This window comes from Chiloscyllium plagiosum, unplaced genomic scaffold, assembly GCF_037043375.1.
Source record: "Chiloscyllium plagiosum isolate Xiang-an unplaced genomic scaffold, Cpla_swu_hap1 HiC_scaffold_45, whole genome shotgun sequence".
NCBI classification, from domain to species: Eukaryota; Metazoa; Chordata; class Chondrichthyes; order Orectolobiformes; family Hemiscylliidae; genus Chiloscyllium; species Chiloscyllium plagiosum.
The window spans coordinates 23,626,129-23,647,273 of record NW_028270183.1 but is presented as its reverse complement, the minus strand read 5'-3'; the positions used below and the strand labels follow the sequence as shown (position 1 = coordinate 23,647,273).

The 21,145-nt window shown below is 47.0% G+C and overlaps 1 protein-coding gene across 2 annotated transcripts in view; it reads right to left on the bottom strand.

Moving 5' to 3' along the window:
- Nucleotides 1–21,145, bottom strand: part of LOC122548295 (lysophosphatidic acid receptor 1-like) — an 85,327-nt gene that overhangs the window by 34,413 nt on the left and 29,769 nt on the right. The window contains exons 1-2 of one of the 2 annotated variants that reach the window (XM_087983157.1): nucleotides 20,514–20,719; nucleotides 12,449–13,230 (exon numbers count right to left, since the gene is read on the bottom strand). In XM_087983157.1, the coding sequence (XP_087839283.1) occupies nucleotides 12,449–13,230; nucleotides 20,514–20,599 (868 nt within the window). In that variant the 5' untranslated portion in view covers nucleotides 20,600–20,719. Of the gene's footprint in view, nucleotides 1–12,448; nucleotides 13,231–20,513; nucleotides 20,720–21,145 lie in introns of those variants that run through there. The other variant, XM_087983158.1, reaches the window with a different exon arrangement.

Sequence of the window (21,145 nt, the reverse complement as noted above, 5' to 3'; positions counted from 1 at the left end):
CACACTGTGCAAGTTACTTTACAAAAATGATACACACAGAGCTTGGCAAAGTCTTACAAACACTCAAAACAACTGCAATAAAATAAACACAGTACAGTGTTAGTAAACTTTGAGAATATAAACCGCCAACCTCACTCCAATTCAGTGTCAGTTCTCATCTTAGAGATGCAGTTGTGTTACCAACATCATATCAAAGCATGTGACCTAGAAGACATAGGAGCAAGAGTAGGCCATTCAGCCCATCGCATCTGTTCTGCCATTCAATGAGATCATCACTGACCTGATAATCCTCAACTCCACCTTCCTGCTTTTTCTCCCATTACCCTGGATTCCCCTTACTATTTAAAAATCTCAGTATCTTGGCCTCAAATATACTGAATGACCCAGCATAGATAGCCCTCTGCAGTAAGGAATGCCAGAGATCCTTAAAGAAATTCCTCCTCACCTCTGTCTTAGCTGGGTGACCCCTTACTATGAGATGATGCCCTCTGGTCCTAGACTCTCCCACAAGGGGAAATAAACTCTCCACATCTACCTTTGTCAGGACCCCCAAGAATATTAACCAAAACAAGTGCAAATGCCGTAAATCAGAAACTTAATTAGAGATTGCTGGAAAAACGCAGGAGGTCAGGCAGTATCTGTGAAGAGAAATCAAAGTTCTAGGTGAAGCAGCACTTTACCCGCACTTCTCACAATCTAGTCTATTACATTCATTGCTCACAATATAGTTTTCTCTACATTGGGGAAATGGAGTGTAAACTGGGTGACCAGTTTGCAGAATATCCACATTCTGCCTGCAAAAAAGACTGAGCTTCCACTTCAACACACCACCCTGTTCCATGGCTAACAGCTGTGTCTCAGGCTTGCTGCTTTGTTCCAGCAAAGCTAAGCACAAGCTGGACGAACAACACCTCATTTTCCACTTGGGGACCCTGCAGTCCTTTGGACTCGATATCAAGTTCAAACATTTTAGGGCCTGAACTCTCCCATGTCCCAGACCCCTACCACACACACCAGGCCTTGGATAACAGTCTGCTATTACACACTACCTATTGTTAGCCACTAATGGCCTCTATGAACAACTATTCACCCAACCAGCCAGATCGTTATTGACTCCTTTGTCTGTCCAACTGTTCTTCTCTCTCTTTGGGCCCTAACCCTACCTATCATTCACTCCTTACCCCCTCCCCCACCCTGTCTTCTGCATACAAACCAACATTTTCCTAGCTACCAGCAGTTCTGAGGAATGGCCACCACAGCCAAAACATTAACTTTGATTTCTCTTTACAGATGCTTTTGGACGCGAGTGGGGGTGGGGGGGAAAAGGGGAGTGGAGTGGTGCAGATGTTTGTCATGGCATGGTGGCTCAGTGGTTAGCACTGCTGCTTCAACAGCGCCAGGGACCCAGGTTCGATTCCAGCCTCAGGCAACTGTCTGTGTGGAGTTTGCACATTCTCCCAGTGTCTGCATGGGTTTCCTCCAGCTGCTCCGGTTTCCTCCCACAGTCCATAGATGTGCAAGCCAGGTGAACTGGCCATGCTAAATTGCCCATCGTTTTACGTGCATTAGTCAGAGGAAAATGGGTCTGGATGGGTTACTCTTTGAAGGGTCGGTGTGGACTTGTGGGGCCGAAGGTCCTGTTTCCACACTGTAGAGAATTTAATCTAATTAGATTACTAGGAACAAATGCTGTCAGATCTGCTGAGCTTTTCCAGCAACTTCTGTTTTTGTCAATTGGTTTAGCTCAGTTGGCTGGATTGTTGGTTTACACTATGATGCCAACAGTGTGGGTTCAATTCCCACCCCAATTGAGGTCACCACGAAGAACTCTCCTTCTCAACCTCTCTTCCCTTGCCTGAGGTCTGGTGGCCCAAAGGTTAAATCACCACCAGTCACTTCTCTCTAATAAGAGAGTAGCCCCTATGATCTGGTAAGACTATGGCAACACATCTGCCCCTAAGAATCTTGTACGCCTCAACAACATTGCCTCTCATTCTTCTAAACTCCAATGAGGATAGGCCCAACCTATTCAACCTTTCCTCATTGAATAGTTCCTCCATACCTGGTATCAGTCTAGTTCAACAACATCTTTCCTATAGTAGGGAGACCAGAATTGCACGCAGTATTTTAAAAGTGGCCTCATCTATGTCCTGTACAATGGCAATGTGACATCCCAACTCTAATACTCAATGCACTAACCAATGAACACAAATGTACCAAACACCTTCTTCACTACCCAGTCTCTTTGTTCAGCAACACTCCCTACGACCTTACCATTAAGTGGACAAGTCCTGCCCTGACTTGCCTGTCCAAAATGGTGCACCTCCCATTTATCTAAATTAAACTCCATCTGTCATCCCTCAGCCCATTGGCCCATCTGATCAAGATCCTATTATACTCTGAGAGAACCTTCTTCACTGTCCACTACACCGCCAATTTTGGCGTAATCTGCAAACTTACTAACTATACCTCCGATGTTCACATCCAAATCATTTATATAGAAAAATAAAAAAAGTGGTGGACCCAGCACCGATTCTTCTGTCACACCATTGGTCACAGCCCCAGAGTCCAAAAAGCAAACCTCCACCACCACCCGCTGTCCCCTATCTTTGAGCCAGTTCTGCATCCAAATGGCTAGTTAATTAAGCAAATAAAGAATTAAATTACATCTGGGTCAATTGTAGTCAATATAGGAGACTTGTGCATCACATGATTATCTCAGCTTGAATTTGTAAGGTAACAGTGCAAGACGCAGTGTCTTAAGGTCAAATGAGCAAGGATAGATCCTTTCATGAAATCCTCATTTAGTACCTGGCATTGTCTCTATTACAGGAAAGTTGAAAAGGAAATACAGAAAAATAAAAGCCGTGTTCTACTTTAGGCTGATTTCAACTCACTGTGTTTGTGTGAGCGAGCGCAAGAGAAGCGATCATTCAATCAGAGATTCATAATCACATTTTGCTAAAATGTATTCTTTGAATTAGAATCAAGTTCTGTCGGAGTGGATTCATTTTTTGACTGTACCATGCTTTTTGACTCTCATTAATCAAGGATATGCAGTAACTGACAATGAATAAACAAACTTCATGACCCACCTCTCTACACTCTATGGTTGTCATGCAATCATAATCACACTCTCATTGGTTTTAAATATTTTCTTCTCTGTAATTGTCTGAACAAAGAAAATTACAGTACAGGAACGGGTTCTTCAGCCCTCCAAGCCTGTACCGATCCAGATTCTCTACCTAAACGTGTCACCTATTTTCTGAAGGTCTGAATCCCTTTGTTCCCTCCCATTCATATAACTGTCTAGATACATCTTAAATTACGCTATCATACCCACCTCCGCTGGCAACGTGTTCCCTTTGTGTAAATAACTTTCCATGCCTATCTCCCCTAAACTTTTCCCCTCAACTTTTCCCCTCCCTCTTTGAATCATAGAATAGAATCCCTACAGTATGGAAACAGGCTCTTCGGCCCAACAAGTCCACACTGACCCTCCGAACAGTAACACAGCCAGACCAACTCCCCTATCCTATATTGACCCCTGACTAATGCACCTAATCTACACATCCCTAAACATTATGGGCAATTTAGTGTGGCCAATTCACTTAACCTTCACATCATTGGATTGTGGGAGGAAATCAGAGCACCTGGAGAAAACCCACACAAACATGGGGAGAACATTCAAACTCCACACAGACAGCTGCCCGAGGCTGGAATCGAACCCAGGTCCCTGACACTTTGAGGCAGCAGTGCTAACCACTGTGCCACCCTAAACTCGTGACCCCTAGTAATTGAGACCCCACACTCTGGGAAAAAGCTTCTTGCTATACACTCTGTCAATACCTCTCATGATTTTGTAGACCTCAATCAGGTTCCCCCGTCAATCTCTGTCTTTCTAATGAAAATAATACTAATCTACTCAACCTCTCTTCATAGCTAGCACCCTCCATACCAGGCAACATCCTGGTAACACACCCCATGCTGGCCTCCTACCTGCCCTCGACCTCTTCATAGCCAACTGCCGCCGCGATATTAACCGCCACCTGAACTCCCCCACCCCTCTCACCCACTCCAACCTCTCACCCTCGGAACGCGCAGCCCTCCACTCCCTCCGTTGCAACCCCAACAAAAAAAAAGGGAGAAGGGCTTATGCCCGAAACGTCGATTCTCCTGTTCCTTGGATGCTGCCTGACCTGCTGCGCTTTTCCAGCAACACATTTTCAGCAACATCCTGGTGAACCTCCTCTACACCCTCTCTAAAGCATCCACATCCTTTTGGAAATGTGGCGACCAGAACTGTACATAGTAGTCCAAATGTGGTCGAACCAAAGTCTTATACAACTGTAACATGACCTGCCAACTCTTGTACTGAATACCCCATCCAAAGAAGGAAAGCATGCCATATGCCTTCTTGACCACTCTATTGACCTGCTTTGTCACCTTCAGGGATCAATGGACCTGAACACCCAGATCTCTCTGTATATCAATTTTTACACAAGACTTTTTCATTTACTATATTGTTCGCTCTTGAATTGGATCTTTGAAAAGGCATCACCTCACATCTGCTCCAATTGAACTCCATCTGCCAATTCTCTGTTGAACTCTGCAATCTATGTTCTGCTGTATTCTGACAGTCCCCTTCACTATCTGCTACTCCATCATCTTAGTGTCATCTGCAAAATTGCTAATCAGACCACCTATACCTTCCTCTAAATCATTTATGTATACTACAAACAACAGTGGTCCGAGACCTCATCAGTGTTCAACAATACTACAAAGAAACCTGTTAAGGCCCCAGCTATTTACTCTCTCGCTTCCCTCAGTAACCTGGGAAAGATCCCATCTGGACCTGGGGACTTGTCCACCTTAATATCTTTTAGAATACCCAACACGTCCTCCCTCCTTATGCCAACTTGACCTAGAGTAATCAAACATCTATCCCTAGCCTCAACATCCGTCTAGTCTCCTCGGTGAATACTGACGCAAAGAACTCATTAAGTACTGCAAAACCTGCATTGTTTTCATATTGTTTGAATATATATAATGTTACTTTGCAATAAAAAACATGACTCTTCCATGGACCGGCAGCACATGCTCTCTAAAACAGGGCTTCGAAAAGCAATAATCACCGATAAAGGGTTCAGTTTAACTCTCTTCAATTAAATAAACCAGAGATGAGCAGTGCAGGGTATCAAAAGGAGGAGTGTGGCACCTGTGGCACAGTCACAGTGTCCCTACCTCTTGGCTAGGAGGCCTGGGTTCAGTCCCACCTGCTCTAAATGTGGGTCTTAAAATCTCTGAACTGGTTCACTAGTAATGGTCTAGTAAGTGTGAAGGTGGTTTGGTTCTTCCGGAGTATGAAGAAAGCCAGAAACAGAACTTAAGAAACAGGATCGCAGTTAGCTACAAGATGAAACCCAGCCTTCTGTGGTCCACTACATTATCAAAGTGTCAACTCTTTCTGCTCGTTTCTGTGAACTGAATAAGTACTGTGAAATAGCTGACGACATTCCCACACCATGGAATAGGTCTTGCAACTAATCAGGGCCAGCATTTCCCTGCACTCAGCCTGTGAAGGGACTTGAAAGCCCCCACGGAGCAGTGGTAGTGTCCCTTCCTCTGGCCAAATGATCCAGGTTCAAGCCCTACCCTAACTCTGCAAGCACCTCATTACACGTTGAGCAGCTTCTTTCAAGTGCCTCTCATGGTAATTGATGTGGGCTTCACAATTTAAGGTTAGAATGAACAGGCATACACAGGAGGAATAGGAAGGCCACATACTCAGCATGAAATTGAAATTGAGAAACAGGATCTGTTGTCTCACCTATTCCTGTTTCTGAAGATTGGGCCATGCACTTCCATTGGATTGGTCCATGTTTATGGGCAATGTACTACGGTGATAGATCATTTACTCTGTAGGATAACTAACCAGGAGACTCCTACAGACTGCTATAGGAAAGATGTTGTGAAATTTGAAAAGGTTCAGAAAAGACTTACAAGGGTGTTGGAGGGTTTGACCCACGGGGAGAGGCTGGATAGGCTGGGTCTATTTTCCTTGAATCATTGGAAGCTTATAGAGGTTTATAAAATCATGAGGGGCATGAATAGATTTTCCACTGGGTAGGGGAAGTCCAAAACCAGAGGGCATAGATTTGAAGTGAAAGGGGAAGATTTAAAATGGATATATGGGGGCAACTTATTCATGCAGAGGATAGTGCATATATGAAACGAGCTGCCAGAGGATGTGGTGGACAAAAAAACTGCAGATTCTGCCAGAGGAAGTGGAGGAGCTGGTACAATTACAACATTTAAAAAGCATCTGAACGGGTATATGAATAGGAAGGGTTTAAGAGGGATATGGGCCGAATGCTGGCAAATGGGACTAGATGTATTTAGAGTATCTGGCTAGCATGGTCAAGTTGGACTGAAGGTTCTGTTTCCATGGTCTATGAGTCCTGTTCTTACTGCCTGCCATCTGACGAATTTGAAGGATTTAGTGTCTATCAATCAGCATGTTTGACCACGTTTTGAGTGCACTTTCTTCAGCCTGAAGACTCAACCCCAGGGCTACTGGCCCTGAGATAGGGGCACTACGCACCGCATTCCCTATGAGAGGGGTGGGAGAGGAAAACAAAAAGGATCCAGATGAGCACATTGAGAAATCATTAGGAGTAGCAACTCAGGCCTGTAAAAAAGTAAATCAAGCTAGCTCAAACCTAGAGGGAGAGACTGCAAGATTGTAGCGAATCCCAGTTTGACTCTACGTGGGAATATTGTGCATGACTTCTTGTGACAAATAAAATAAAGACATTGAAGGCGGGACAAAACAGAGCAACAGAATCCAGGGCAAATTTATGAGGTTTGACGTTTTTCCAGAATAACTTGAAAAAAGAAGAGGGAGCTCTTGAAAACTTACACAGGCTTTGATACAGTGGCTTTAGAGAAAATGTTTCCAATTTGCAGGGCGTCCTAAACGAGGGGTCATGCAGATAGAGTCATTAATCGTCCAATGGGCGAATTGAGGAGAAACACCTTTATCTCGCGAGAGTAATGGTCAATCGTGCAGACAAACCGGCCAAACAAGAGGGAGGAAGGCCCTCCTCCAACTCTACTTTGATTTAGTCCCTACCCTCCCCTTCACTGTTTGATCTCATAGCACTGCCCTTTGATGTGAAGGGCCCTGCTTGTCTCTGGCCACTCGGGTGTTTTCCTATCTTCCTGGTGGTGGAAATTGAATAAAGATTCGTACACCTTGTGTCTCTCACTGTGTCTCACACCTACACACACCATGGGTGCTGGGGAAAAATGAGCACTATCGCAGTTAGGCGGTAGTGGGGGGGTTTAAAAGACAAATTTTAAAAAAAGAGGGAGGAAGGAATAATAGGGTATGCTCCTAGAAGGTGTTGAAGATTTCGGATGGGAGTTAGTCTAAATGTTTTTCTTCAATCTTTCATGGGATGTGGCTGTCACTGGCAAGTGACCATCTGGTTGACGATCCCTGAATGCCCTGGAGCTTAGGGGTTTGCTGGGGCCAATTCAGAGGGCAGTTCCGAGTCACCGACTTTGCTGTGGGTCTGGAGTCACGTGTACGCCAGACCAGCTAAGGATAGCGGATTTCCTTCCCTAAAAGGACATTCGTGAACCACATGGTTTTACGACAATCTACAAAATTTCATGGTCACTGTTCGGCTCTCAATTCCAATCTTTTTTTTTTACAGAATTCAAATTCCACTGTGGTGGGATTCAAACCCAGGTCCCCAGAACATTACCCGGGTCTCAAGATTAATAGTGCAGTGATAATACCCACTAGGCCATCATCTCCCGAAATTTTATAAGCGGATCTCATGTCAGATCTCCATAGCTTTCGACTGTCTTATGAGGAAAGGCTAGACGGGCTCGGCCTGTATCCACTGGAGCGGAGAACAGTCAGAGCTGACTTAATTGAAACTTATAAGATGTGTATTAGTCCAAAGATGTGCAGGTTTGGTAAATTGGCCACGTTAAATTGACTGTAGTATCTCAGGATGTGCAGGTTAGGTGGGTTAGCCATGGGAAATGCAGGGTTACAGGGGAGAGTAGGATGATGGGTTTAGGTGGGATGCTCTTTGGAGGGTTGGTGTGAACTTAATGGGCCAAATGGCCTGCTTCCATACTATAGGGAGGGCAGACCCATTTGGATACAGGGCAAAAACAAGAACTGCAGATGCTGGAAACCAGAGTCTAGATTAGAGTGGTGCTGGAAAAGCACAGCAGGTCAGGCAGCATCCGAGGAGCAGGAAAATCGATGTTTTGGGCAAAAGCCCTTCATCAGGAATAGAGGCAGGGAACCTGCAGGGTGGGGAGATAAATGAGAGGGCGGTGGGGGTGGGGCAAAAGTAGCATAGAGTACAGTTGGGAATGGGGGTGGGGATGGAGGCGATAGGTCAGAGAGGAGGGTGGAGTGGATAGGTGGAAAGGAAGATAGGCAGGTAGGACAGGTCATGAGGGTGGTGCTGAGCTGGAAGGCTGAAGCTGGGGTGAGGTGTGGGAAGGGGAAATGAGGAAACTGGTGAAATCCACATTGATGCCCTGGGGTTGAAGTGTTCCAAGGCGGAAGATGAGGTGCTCTTCCTCCTGGCGGTGAGGGAACGGTGGTGAAGGAGGCCCAGGACCTGCATGTCCTCGGCAGAGTGGGGGGGGTTGAAATTTTTGGGCCACAAGGCGATGGGGTTGATTGGTGCGGGTGTCCTGGAGATGTTCCCTAAAGCGCTCTGCTAGGAGGCGTCCAGTCTCCCCAATGTAGAGGAGACCGCATCGAGAGCAACAGATACAATAAATGATATTGGTGGATGTGCAGGTGAAACTTTAATGGATGTGGAAGGCTCCTTTGGGGCCTTGGATGGAGGTGAGGGAGGAGGTGTGGGCACAGGTTTTATAGTTCCTGCGGTGGCAGGGGAAGGTGCCAGGATGGGAGGGTGGGCTGTTGGGGAGGGCGTGGACCTGACCAGGTAGTCACGGAGGCAATGGTCTTTGCGGAAGGCGGAAAGGGGTGGGGAGGGAAATATATTCCTGGTGGTGGGGTCCGTTTGGAGGTGGCGGAAATGTTGGATGATGTGGTTTATGCGAAGGTTGGTAGGGTGGAAGATGAGCACCGGGGGGGGGTTTTGTCCTAGTTACGGTTGGAGGGGTGGGGTTTGAGGGCGGAGGTGTGGGATGTGGATGAGATGCTTTGGAGGGCATCTTTAACCCCGTGGGAAGGGAAATTGCGGTCTCTAAAGAAGGAGGTAATCTGGTGCGTCCTGTGGTGGAACTGGTCCTCCTGGGAGCAGATTCGACGGAGGCGGAGGAATTGGGAATACGGGATGGGCATTTTTGCAGGAGGTAGGGTGGGAAGAGGTGTAATTCAGGTAGCTGTGGGAGTCGGTGGGTTTGTAAAAAATGTCAGTGTCAAGTCGGTCATCATTAATGGAGATGGAGAGGTCCAGGAAGGGGAGGGAGGTGTCAGAGATGGTCCAGGTGAATTTAAGGTCAGGGTGGAATGTGTTGGTGAAGTTGGTGAATTGCTCAACCTCCTCGCGGGAGCACGAGGTGGCGCCAATGCAGTCATCAATGTAGCGGAGGAAGAGGTGGGGAGTGGTGCCGGTGTAACTATGGAAGGTGGACTGTTCTATGTAGCCGACAAAGAGACAGGCATAGCTGGGGCCCATACGGGTGCTCATGGCTAACCCATTTGGACTGGAGGAAGTGGGAGGATTCGAAGGAAAAATTGTTAAAGGGTGAGGACAAGTTCAGCCAAATGAATGAGTGTGTCAGTGGAAGGGTACTGTTGGGGAAGTCAGGAGAGGAAGAAAGGGACGCCCTGGTCATGGCAGATGGAGGTGTAGAGGGATTGGATATCCATGGTAAAGATGAGGCATTGGGGGCCGGGGAAAACAGACGCCTTGGAGGAGGTGGAGGGCGTGGGTGGTGTCTCAAACGTATGTGGGGAGTTCCTGGACTAGGGGGGATAGGACAGTGTCAAGGTAAGTGGAGGTGAGTTCGGTGGAGCAGGAGCAGGCTGAGACAATGGGTCGGCCAGGGTGGTCAGGCTTGTGGATCTTGGGAAGGAGGTAGAACCAGGCAGTGCGGGGTTCCCGGACTATGAGGTTGGAAGCTGTGGGTGGGAGATCTCCTGAGGTGATGAGGTTCTGTATGGTGTGGGACATGACGGTTTGGTGATGGGGGAGGGTGGGATCATGGTCGAGGGGGTAGTAGGAGGAGGTGTCTTCGAGTTGGCGTCTGGCTTCAGCGGTGTCAAGGTCAGTGCGCCAGACTACCACTGCACCCCCTTTATCTGCTGGCTTGATGGTGAGGTTGGGATTAGAACAGAGGGATTGGAGGGCTGCGCGTTGTGCGGGTGAGAGGTTGGAGTGGGGGAGGGGGGTAGACAGGTTGAGGCGTTAATGTCCCGGCGGCAGTTGGAAATGAAGAGGTCAAGGGCTGGTAATAGGCCAGCACGGGGTGTCCAGGTGGATGCAGCGTGTTGGAGGGGAGTGAAGGGGTCCTCGGAAGGTGGGCGGGAGTCCTGATTGTAAAAGTTAAGCACGGAGGCGGAGCCGGCGGAAGAAGTGTTCGACGTCACTGCGTGTATTAAATTCATTGATGCGTGGGCGGACGGGGATGAAGGTGAGTCCTTTGCTGAGGACTGATCGTTTGTCCTCAGTGAGGGGGAGGTCAGGGGGAATGGTGAAAACTCGGCAGGGCGGTGAGCTAGGATGTGGTGTAGGTGTGGAGCTGGGAGTGGGGGACGGAGCCTGTAACTGGAGTGGGTGTGGTGTTGGGGGGAAGGGGGGTGGAGTCATGAGCAGGGGTGGTGTTCCCCTCAGGGTTCTGGGGGGTGGGGATGGTGATAGTAGGACCTGCAGGGGGCGTGTCGGCAGAATGCAGGTGAGTGGCGTTGGTGGGGGTGGGAGTGGTGGCAAACACGGCAGTGGGGGGGGCGGAAGTCACTGAGCGTGTGACATCAGAACTGGCTCAAAGGTAGAAGATAGAGGGTGTGGTGGAGGTTTGTTTTTCAGACTGGAGCCCCATGTACAGTGGTGTACCACAAGGATCGGTGTTGGGTCCACTGCTTTTCGTCATTTATAGAAACTTGGATGTGTACGTAGAAGGTATGGTAAGTTTGCAGGTGGCACCAAAATTCGTGGTGTAGTGGACAGCAACAGTATCTCGGAGTACAACAGGATCTTGATCAGATGGGCCAATGGGCGAAGGACAGATGGAGTTTAATTCAGATAAATGCAAGGTGCTGCATTTTGGAAAGGCAAATCTGGGCAGGTTTGTATAATGGTAAGGTCCTAGGGAGTGTTGCTGAACAAACAGACCTTGGAGTGCAGATTCATAGCTCCTTGAAAGTGGATTCGCAGGTAGATAGGATAGTGAAGGCAACATTTGGTATGCTTTCTTTTATTGGTCAGAGTATTGAGTACAGGAGTTGGGAGATCATATTGCGGCTGTACAGGACATTAGTTAGGCCACTTTTGGAATACTGTGTGCAATCTGGTCTCCTTCCTATCGGAAGGATGTTACGAAACTTGGAAGGGTACAGGAAAGATTTACAAGGATGTTGCCAGGGTTGGAGGGTTTGAGCTATAGCGAGAGGTGGAACAGGCTGGGTATGTTTTCCCTGATGCATTGGAGGCTGAGTTTTACAAAATCATGAGGGGCATGGATAGGGGAAGTACACAAGGTCTTTTCCATGGGATGGGGGAGTCCAGAACGAGAGCACATAGATTTAGGGTGAGAGGGAAATGGTTTTAAAAGGGACCTAAGGGGCAACTTTTTCCACGCAAAGTGTGGTGGGTGTATGGAATAAGCTGCCAGAGGAAGTGGAGGAGGCTGGTACCATTACAACATTTAAAAGGTATCTGAATGGGTATATGAATAGGAAGGGTTTAGAGATATGAGCTAAATGGTGGAAAATGGGACTAGATTAATTTAGGATATCTGGTCAGCATGAATGAGTTGGACTGCAGGGTCTGCTTCAATGCCATACATCTCTGTGACTCTATGACAGAGTGGTTGTGGAAAGGATGTTTCCTCTTGTGGGCAGATTCTAGAACTAGGTGTCAGAATTTAAAAATAATGGGGTGCCAATAGAGAGATGAGGAAACATTTTCTCTCTCAAGAGGAATAATCTTTGGAATTGCCTTCCTCAAAAGGCACTGCATGCTGAATCTTTGAATCTTTTATAAGGCCGAGATAGATCCTTGATGACTGTGGGGATAAGAGATTATTGGGGGAGTATGCAGGAATGTAGAGTTGAGGCTAAAATTAGGACACGAGTTTATTTAATGGGGGAGGACGACGGAGAGGCTGATTCTTTTTTTTAAAACTGAGGAAAACCTGACATGGTGGGAAAGTGAGAAGGCGAGAGAGAGAGAGCGAGAAAGGAGAGAAAGGGAGAGAAAAAGAGAAAACTCACTCAGAACCATCACGACGGTCTTCATGAGGTTCATCATGGTGTCCTTGTGGCGTTGCTGGAATGACGTATGGCGAGACATACGTTGGGTTTTCTGCTTGACGTAATAGTAAATATGAAGGTAGTTGAGCAACATGGCGCCGAAGATGACCAGGTTGGAGACAGCCCAGAAAATCAGGTAGCTCTGGCTGTAGAGCGGTGCCATCCGAGAGCAGGTAGACAGATGGCAGATACAGTTCCAGCCGAGGTGCGGGATAAATCCAATGAGAACAGCCGTGCACCAGATGCAGCCAATGAGAATAATCACGCGTTGGTTGCTCATCTTGCTGTGCAGTTGGAACTGGAAGATGGTCTGGTGGCGCTCCACTGCAATGGCCAGGAGGTTGGCAACTGAAGCAGTCAGGCTGATGTCTAGAAGGCTCTGCCTGAAGAACCAGGTGCGCACGCTGAGCTGTATGGTACGTGGGCCGGTGTGGAACATGAGGAACATGTAGGCCACGCCAGAGAAGAGGTCAGCGGCCGCGAGGTTGGCCAACAGGTAGAAGATGGGGAAGTGGAAGCGACGATTGATGGCGATGGCCACGATGACCAGCAGGTTGGCCAGGATAATGATGACGCAGACCAGCAGGCCCAGTGACACCACCAGCTTGTCCTTGGTCCGCCAGATCGGACTCAGTTCCTTGCCTGTGCTGTTGTAGAAAAACCAGACGGAGCGGTTGTGGAAGCACTCACCCATGGTGTCCCTGTGGCCCACTTTCACGTCGCCCACAATCCTGGCACTGCACCTGCAAATCAGAATTAGGTTAGGCCTTGGGAAACAGCCAATGTACTGTTTGAACTCAGACCCATTATGCCAACTGGCTCACTTCTCTGTATCTGACCAGTGGGTTCCTCCCCACCACCTCAACCAAAAGCACAGGCCTATTGTTGTTCACCTGGCTCTCTGTGGGGGCTTGCTCTGCACAAACTGGATGCTGCGTTCCCCTTCTAAGAAGCTCTCTGACCGCTGGCTGTTTTGCAAGAACAGGCAGCAGGCACTGCCTTTGAGGTGCCAGTCCTTAGCGATGTAGATCTCTCCCACCCTGGTGGGTCTGCCCCCCTCCCTTCCCCCATGCCAGCCAGGAGACCCATGGACCAACAGCAAATCACGGTCTCCCCTGCCCAGTAAGTTTACAGGGTCATACAGCATGGAAACAGACAGTTCAGTCCAACAAGTCCTTGGCGACAATAGTCCTAAACTAAACTAAACTAGACCACAAGAGGGGGCAACAAGGGAGGCAGAGTGTGGAAAGGAGAAGGAAAGTCAAATGGTGGACAATGTGCCAGGCCCGAATACCTCAACACCTTGTCACAGAACATTCACAGCCTGTGTGGAGTCCACTTCTAAATTAAGTTGGAAACATAATAGCTCTTGTATATCACCTCAACAATGGCGTATGAATTAGGAGAAGCAGGCCACTCTGCCCCTTGAGCTTGGTTTGCCACTCAATAAGATACTGGCAACCATTAGCTTAATTCTACCTCCTGTCCAATCCCAATAACCTTTTACCTCCTTGCTCAGCAACAAGAATCTATCCAGCTGTGCCTTCAAAAATATATTCTTCAAAATCTTTGCCTTAGATGACATGAGAAAAAGGGAGCTCCAAAGAGCCATGACCCTCAGTGGAAAGATTTAATCTTGTCTTGGCCTTGAATGGTTGACCCTGTTTTTATAAATAGTGACCTATCAACTCTTAAACATCCCATAATGCCTGAAAGTTAACCATGAACTGTGTCTGTGCTCTTACTTGTTGGATCAAAGATATAAGGTTCCCAAACAGCAATGCTAAACTAAGTCAAGGTTCAACGTACAATGTGGAGCTTTAATGTAATAAATAATGATGGTGTATTCATGGGAACATTAACAAAACTCCACTCCAAGATGATATTGTGGCAGACAGGTTTAACAGGAATGAGAGGCAGGAGGCAGAGACTCAAACCTCAGAGAGAGGAAATTCCATCTTCTGAGTCTGAAATTGCTGCCTCTGAGACTGTGCCATCTGGTCCTAGATTTTCCCAGAAAGGCAAATATCCTCTCAGCATTTACCCTGTCAAGCCCCTTATGTTTCAATGAGATCATCTCATTCTTCTAAACTCCAGTGAGTAGAGTCCCAACCTGCATAGCCTTTGCTTATAAGACAATCCCCTCCATACCAGGGATTAACGTAATGAACCTTGTTAGATTAGATTAAATTACTTACAGTGCGGAAACAGGCCTTTCGGCCCAACAAGTCCATACCGACCCGCCGAAGAGCAACCCACCCAGACCCATTCCCCTACACATACCCCTTCACCTAACACTATGGGCAATCTAGCATGACCAATTCACCTGACCTGCACATCTTTGGATTGTGGGAGGAAACCGGAGCACCCTGAGGAAACCCACGCAGACACAGGGAGAACGTGCAAACTCCACACAGACAGTTGCCCGAGGCAAGAATTGAACCCGGGTCTCTTGTGCTACACCACCGTACCACCCAACTTTGTCTCCAATACTGCCTCCAATAAAAATGAACTGTCCTTCAATAAACCAGATCATCCTCAGACTGAAATTAAGAGGAATTTCTTGACCCAGAGAATGGGGAGTCGGGGAATTCATGGCCACAGAAAGCCATTGAATGTTTCAAGGAGGAGTTAGATTTGGCTGCTGAGGTTAAAGGGTTCAAAGGTGATGCAGAGAAGACAGGAACAAGGCTGATCATCCAACTCAATCCCATGATCATATGGAATAGACCGCTGTCACGGAGATGGATGGAGTCTTTGGGAAAGAGCTTGGTGTGTGAATAGAAAACAAGGGCTTCCCGATATTTAATGGGCAAAATAGTGTGTTCTTCCAAGACGCCATGTCACATAAACAAGCTGGTCATTTGCAGAGTGAGAGAGATGTACAGCAGAGAAACAGACCCATCAGTCCAACCCATCCAAGCCGAACAGATATCCCAACCCAATCTAGTCGCACCTGCCAGCACCGGCCCATATCCCTCCAAACCCTTCCTATTCATATACCCATCCAAATGCTTCTTAAATGTTGCAATTGTACCAGCCTCCACCACATCCTCTGGCAGCTCTTTCCATACACGACCCGCCTTCTGCGTAAAAAAGTTGCCCCTTAGGTCTCTTTTATATCTTTCCCCTCTCACCCTAAACCTATACCTGCTAGTTCTGGACTCCCCAACCCCAGAGAAAAGCCTTTGTCTATTTATCCTATCCATGCCCCTCATAATTTTATAAACCTCTATAAGGTCACCCCTCAGCCTCAGACATTCCAGGGAAAAAACAACTTGAGCCTGTTCAGTCTCTCCCTATAGTTCAAATACTCCAACCCTGGCAACATCCTTGTCAATCTTTTCTGAACCTTTTCAAGTTTCACAACATCTTTCTGGTAGGAAGGAGACCAGAATTGCAAGCAATATTCCAACAGTGGCCTAACCAATGTCCTGAACAGCTGCAACATGACCTCCCAACTCCTGTACTCAATACTCTGACCAATAAAAGAAAGCATACCAAATGCCTTTTTCATTATTCTATCTACCTGCGACTCCACTTTCAAGGAGCTATGAATCTGCACTCCCAGGTCTCTCTGTTCAGCAACACTCCCAAGGACCTTACCATTAAGTTAGAAGTCCTGCTAAGATTTGCTTTCCCAAAATGCAGCACCTCGCATTTCGCTAAATTAAACTCCATCTGCCACTTCTCAGCCCATTGGCCCGTCTGGTCCAGATGCTGTTATAATTGGAGATAACCCTCTTCGCTGTCCACTATACCTCCAAATTTGGTGTCATCTGCAAACTTACTAACTGTACCTCTTATGCTCACATCCAAATCATTTATGTAAATGACAAAGTGGAGGACCCAGCACCGATCCTTGTGGCACTCCACTGGTCACAGGCTTCCAGACTGAAAAACAACCCTCCAACACCACTCTATCTTCTACCTTTGAGACAGTTCTGTATCCAAATGGCTAGTTCTCCCTGTATTCCATGAGATCTAACCTTGCTAACCAGTCTCCCACGGGGAACCTTGTTGAACGCCTTACTGAAGTCCATATAGATCACATCTACTGCTCTGCCCTCATCAATCTTCTTTGTTACTTCTTCAAAAAACTCAATCAAGTTTGTGAGACATGATTTCCCACGCACAAAGCCATGTTGACTATCCCTAATCAGTCCTTGCCTTTCCAAATATATGTACATCCTGTCCCTCAGGATTCCCTCCAACAACTTGCCCACCATCGACATCAGGCTCACCGGTCAATAGTTCCCTGGCTTGTCCTTACCCACCCTTCTTAAACAGTGGCATCACGTTAGCCAACTTCCAGTCTTCCGGCACCTCACCTGTGACTATCGATGATACAAATATCTCAGCAAGAGGCCCAGCAATCACTCCTCTAGCTTCCCACAGAGTTCTCGGGTACACCTGATCAGGTCCTGGGGATTTATTCACCTTTATGCGGTTCAAGACATCTAGCACTTCCTCCTCTGTAATCTGGACATTTTGCAAGGTGTCACCATCTATTTCGCTACAGTCTATATCTTCCATATCCTTTTCACAGTAAATACTGATGCAAAATACTCGTTTAGTATCTACCCCATTTTCTGCGGCCCCACACAAAGGCTGCCTTGCTGATCTTTGAGGGGACCTATTCTCTCCCTAGTTACCTTTTTGTCCTTAATATATATTTGTAAAAACCCTTTGGATTCTCCTTAATTTAATTTGCCAACGCTATCTCATGTCCCCTTTTTGCCCTCCTATTTTCCCTCCTAAGTATACTCCTACAGCCTTTATAGTCTTCTAAGGATTCACTCAATCTATCCTGTCTATACCTTACGTATGCTTCTTTCTTTTTCTTAACCAAACCCTCAATTTCTTTAGTCATCCAGCATTCCCTATACCTACCAGCTTTTCCTTTCACCCTAACAGCAATATACTTTCTCTGGATTCTCGTTACCTCATTTCTGAAGGCTTCCCATTTTCCAGCCGTCCCTTTACCTGTGAACATCTGCCCCCAATTAGCTTTCAAAAGTTCTTGCCTAATACTGTCAAAATTGGCCTTTCTCCAACTTAGAACTTCAATGTTTAGATCTAGTCTATCCTTTTCTATCACTATTTTAAATCTAACAGAGGGCTGAGTCGAGATGAAGGGGTGTGCTGAGGTTGAGCTGAGGGGCTGCCAATAGGTCAGAATGCACTCTTGTCAGTTTGAAGGAGCCACTGACACAGCATCTTAGTCCAGTGACAGCAAATCAAACTATGACCCAGTGATCCCAGAAGCAGAATCCTGTAGTATCCCAGGATGATTCTGTCACGCTCCTAGTGAAATTATGCCTTGCTCCCTATCTCCAGCTTCTGACTCACCAAACTAACTCTTGCCCACCCACACTCCGTCCCCACTGGCTGGCTGCACCACTCCTCCATCTTAAATTAATTGGGCCCAAAATTCCAACATTTCCTTCCTTAACCACCTCCCTCAAATCCCATGTAGCTCCCATGAGATGGAGTTGGGATGGAGAGGCAGAGGCAGGTGACGGATTCAATAACAAGAAGTCACATGTTCAAGGCAAGGTGTGAAAAGTTTAAGGGGGATACACGCAGAAGGTACTTTACGCAGAAGTGTCTGGTAGGTGCCTGGAACACGTTGCCAGCACAGATTGTAGATGCACACACGGTAGATTCATTTAAGGTACATCGGGACAGATGCATGCGTAGGTGGGGAGCAGAGGGATACAGATCCTTAGGAACTGGGCAATAGATTTAGACAGTGGATTTGGATCGACACAAGTTTGGAGGGCCGAAGGGCCTATTCCTGGGCTGTAAATTTTCTTTTTTCTTTTCTTTTTTAACTCAAAAATGGACTGAGGAGAGCTTGGAGGGGGCATGAAAAAGCTTTGGTGGGAAGGAGAAGAGAAAACCCAAAGGCGTTTTACACCTACTTGAGGAATAAGAAAATGATCAAAGGTAGGGTCCCCTTCAGGCACTCTGCCTGTATTCCTGATGAAGTGCTTTTGCCCAAAACGTCAATTTTACTGCTCCTCAGATGCTGCCTGAACTGCTGTGCTTTTCCAGCACCACTAACCCAGGATCTGGTTTTCAGCATCTGCAGTCATTGTTTTTACCGAGGATAGGGCCAATCAGGATAGTGGAGGGAACTTGTGCCTGGAGTCTGAAGAGGTAGGGCAGGCCCTAAAAGAGATTTCTGTTTCAGTATTCACGAGAGAGAGGCACCTTGTTGATAGTCAGAACACAGTGGACCAGGTTAATAGGCTTGAATAGACTGATATTAAGAAAGTGGATGTGCTGGAAACTCTGGGAAGCATCAGGGCAGATACGTCCTCAGATATATCCAAGGTTGGCTGACTAGATATATCCAAGGTTACTACGGGAAACAAGGAATGAGATTGAAGAGCCTCTGGCGATGCTCTTTGCATCTTCACTCTCCATGGGAGTACCGGATGATTGGAGGGAGGTGAATGTTGTTCCTCTGTTCAAGAAAGTGAATAGAGAAATCCCTGGGAATTACAGACCAGTCAGTCTTATGTCTGTGCTCAGCACGGTACTAGAAAGGATTCTGAGAGATAGTCACAAACCCTATTTGGAAAAACAGTATGATTAAAGATGGTTAGCATGGCTTTGAGAGGTCACGTCTCACAAGCCTTGAGTTATTTGAAGATGTGACGAGACAAGTTGATGAAGGTTGAGCAGTGGATATAGCGTATATGGATTTTGTAAGGCATTTGATAAGGTTCCCCCATGGTAGGTTCATTCAAAAAGTGAGGAGGTATGGGATACAGGGAAATTTGAGTCTCTAGATACAGAAAGGAGACAGTGAATGGTAGTGGATGGAAAGTATCCCACCTGGAGGTCGGTGACCAGTGATGTCCCGCAGCGGTTCCAAATAGTCATAAATCCTATCTCTCAGAATCCTTTCATTAAAAGGGAGATCGAGTTTAAGAACCGCAAGATTTTGCTGCAGCTCTATAAAACCCTGGTGAGACCACACTCGAAATATTATGTCCAGTTCTGGTCACCTCATTATAGGAATGATGTCGATGCTTTAGAGAGGATGCAGAGAAGATTTACCCTCTGGGTTGGAGGGCTTGTCTTAGACATTGAGTTAGCTACGGCTTTTCAAACTGGAGAGAAGGAGGAAGAGAGGTGACTTGATAGAGGTGGACGAAGTAACGAGAGACATAGATAGAACAGATAGCCAGAGACATTTCCCCAGGCCAAAAATTACTGTCACAAGAGGTCATAATTTCAAAGTGATTGGAGGAAGATATAGGGGAGATGTCAGAGATAGGTTCGTTATGCAGAGAATGGTCATTGCATGGAATACACTGTCAGTGGTGGAAGTAGTGTCAGAGACATTAGGGACATGCAAGTGACTGCTGGGCAAGCACATGGACAGCAGTAAATTGAGGAGTGTGTAGGTTAGGTTGATCTTAGATTACAATAAATGCTCGGCTCACCATAGTGGGCCGAAGGGCTTGTACTATGCTGCCTTGTTCTATGTTCTATGAATCACAAATGGTTAGCATACAGGTACAGCAAAGAATCAGGAAAGCTAAAAGGAAGTGAAATACCTCCACAGAGGCATCATTTATTTACACATGGAGAGTATTTGACCCTGACTCCAGCTGCCTCAGAGCCAGCTCTCAGAGTGAACAGAACCTCTGCCATGCCTGATAATCTGTCAGCCAGGGCTCTCTGATTGGGGCTGTTAATCTAGTCCAAACAGGGAGCTTATATTCTGGGAGGTCCACCTGGCTGACCTCATTACAACCTGAAGAAGGGCTTATGCCCAAAATATCGATTCTCCTGCTCCTCAGATGCTGCCTGGCCTGCTGCGCTTTTCCAGCACCACACTTTTCAACTCTGACCTCATTACAATCAGTACATCCCTACCCCTCTGAGTCTGAGGACACAGGTTGGTTCTTTTCTTTTGTAGCTTTTCCTGAGACATTTTAGCACCGGTTCAGGTTCCTCCAACTCTGCCTCTAATACAGGCCGCATGTCATACACAGCAGCTCACCTCTTGCACCTGGAATGTCTTGGAAGAAATTTGTTCTCTTCTTCAGGCAGTAAAGACATCGAGGCGGGGATATCCGCCACATCCATCTCTGATTCCAAGGTGTCTTCAATGGACAGGGAGAGCCCATGGGTTCCGGAACAGCCAGAAAGGCAGTCAAGTGGGGAAGTTTTGCTCTCACAATTTGTGAGTTTGCGGCTTTCACATGGTCCACGTACTCGTTCAGGACTGGTCACACTAATTCAAACGTTATACATCACAGGACCTGACCTCTTACCCACGCAGAGCCATTCCCTTGGTCCCTACAATCATCGTCCCCTGAAGTAAATTTTGTCTCTCTCACTTAGTGGAATCTTCTGTTCACCAGTGGCATTCCTGATGCCATTTCGCAACCAACCCGCTCCCCCCCCACCCCACCCTCAGGTCTGGAAGATCAGAATTAACCCTGGAGAGTTGTCTCCCCATTAGCAACTCTGCTGGAACTATCCCTGTAGTTGCAAGAAGCAATTAGTTGAAACCTATAACGTCTGGAGAGACCTCAACAGGGCAGATGTGGAATGGATGAGGGAAGATCTGAAACTGCAGATCACTGCTTCAAATTAAGGAATCACCCATTTGAAAGTCTCTCTCTCATG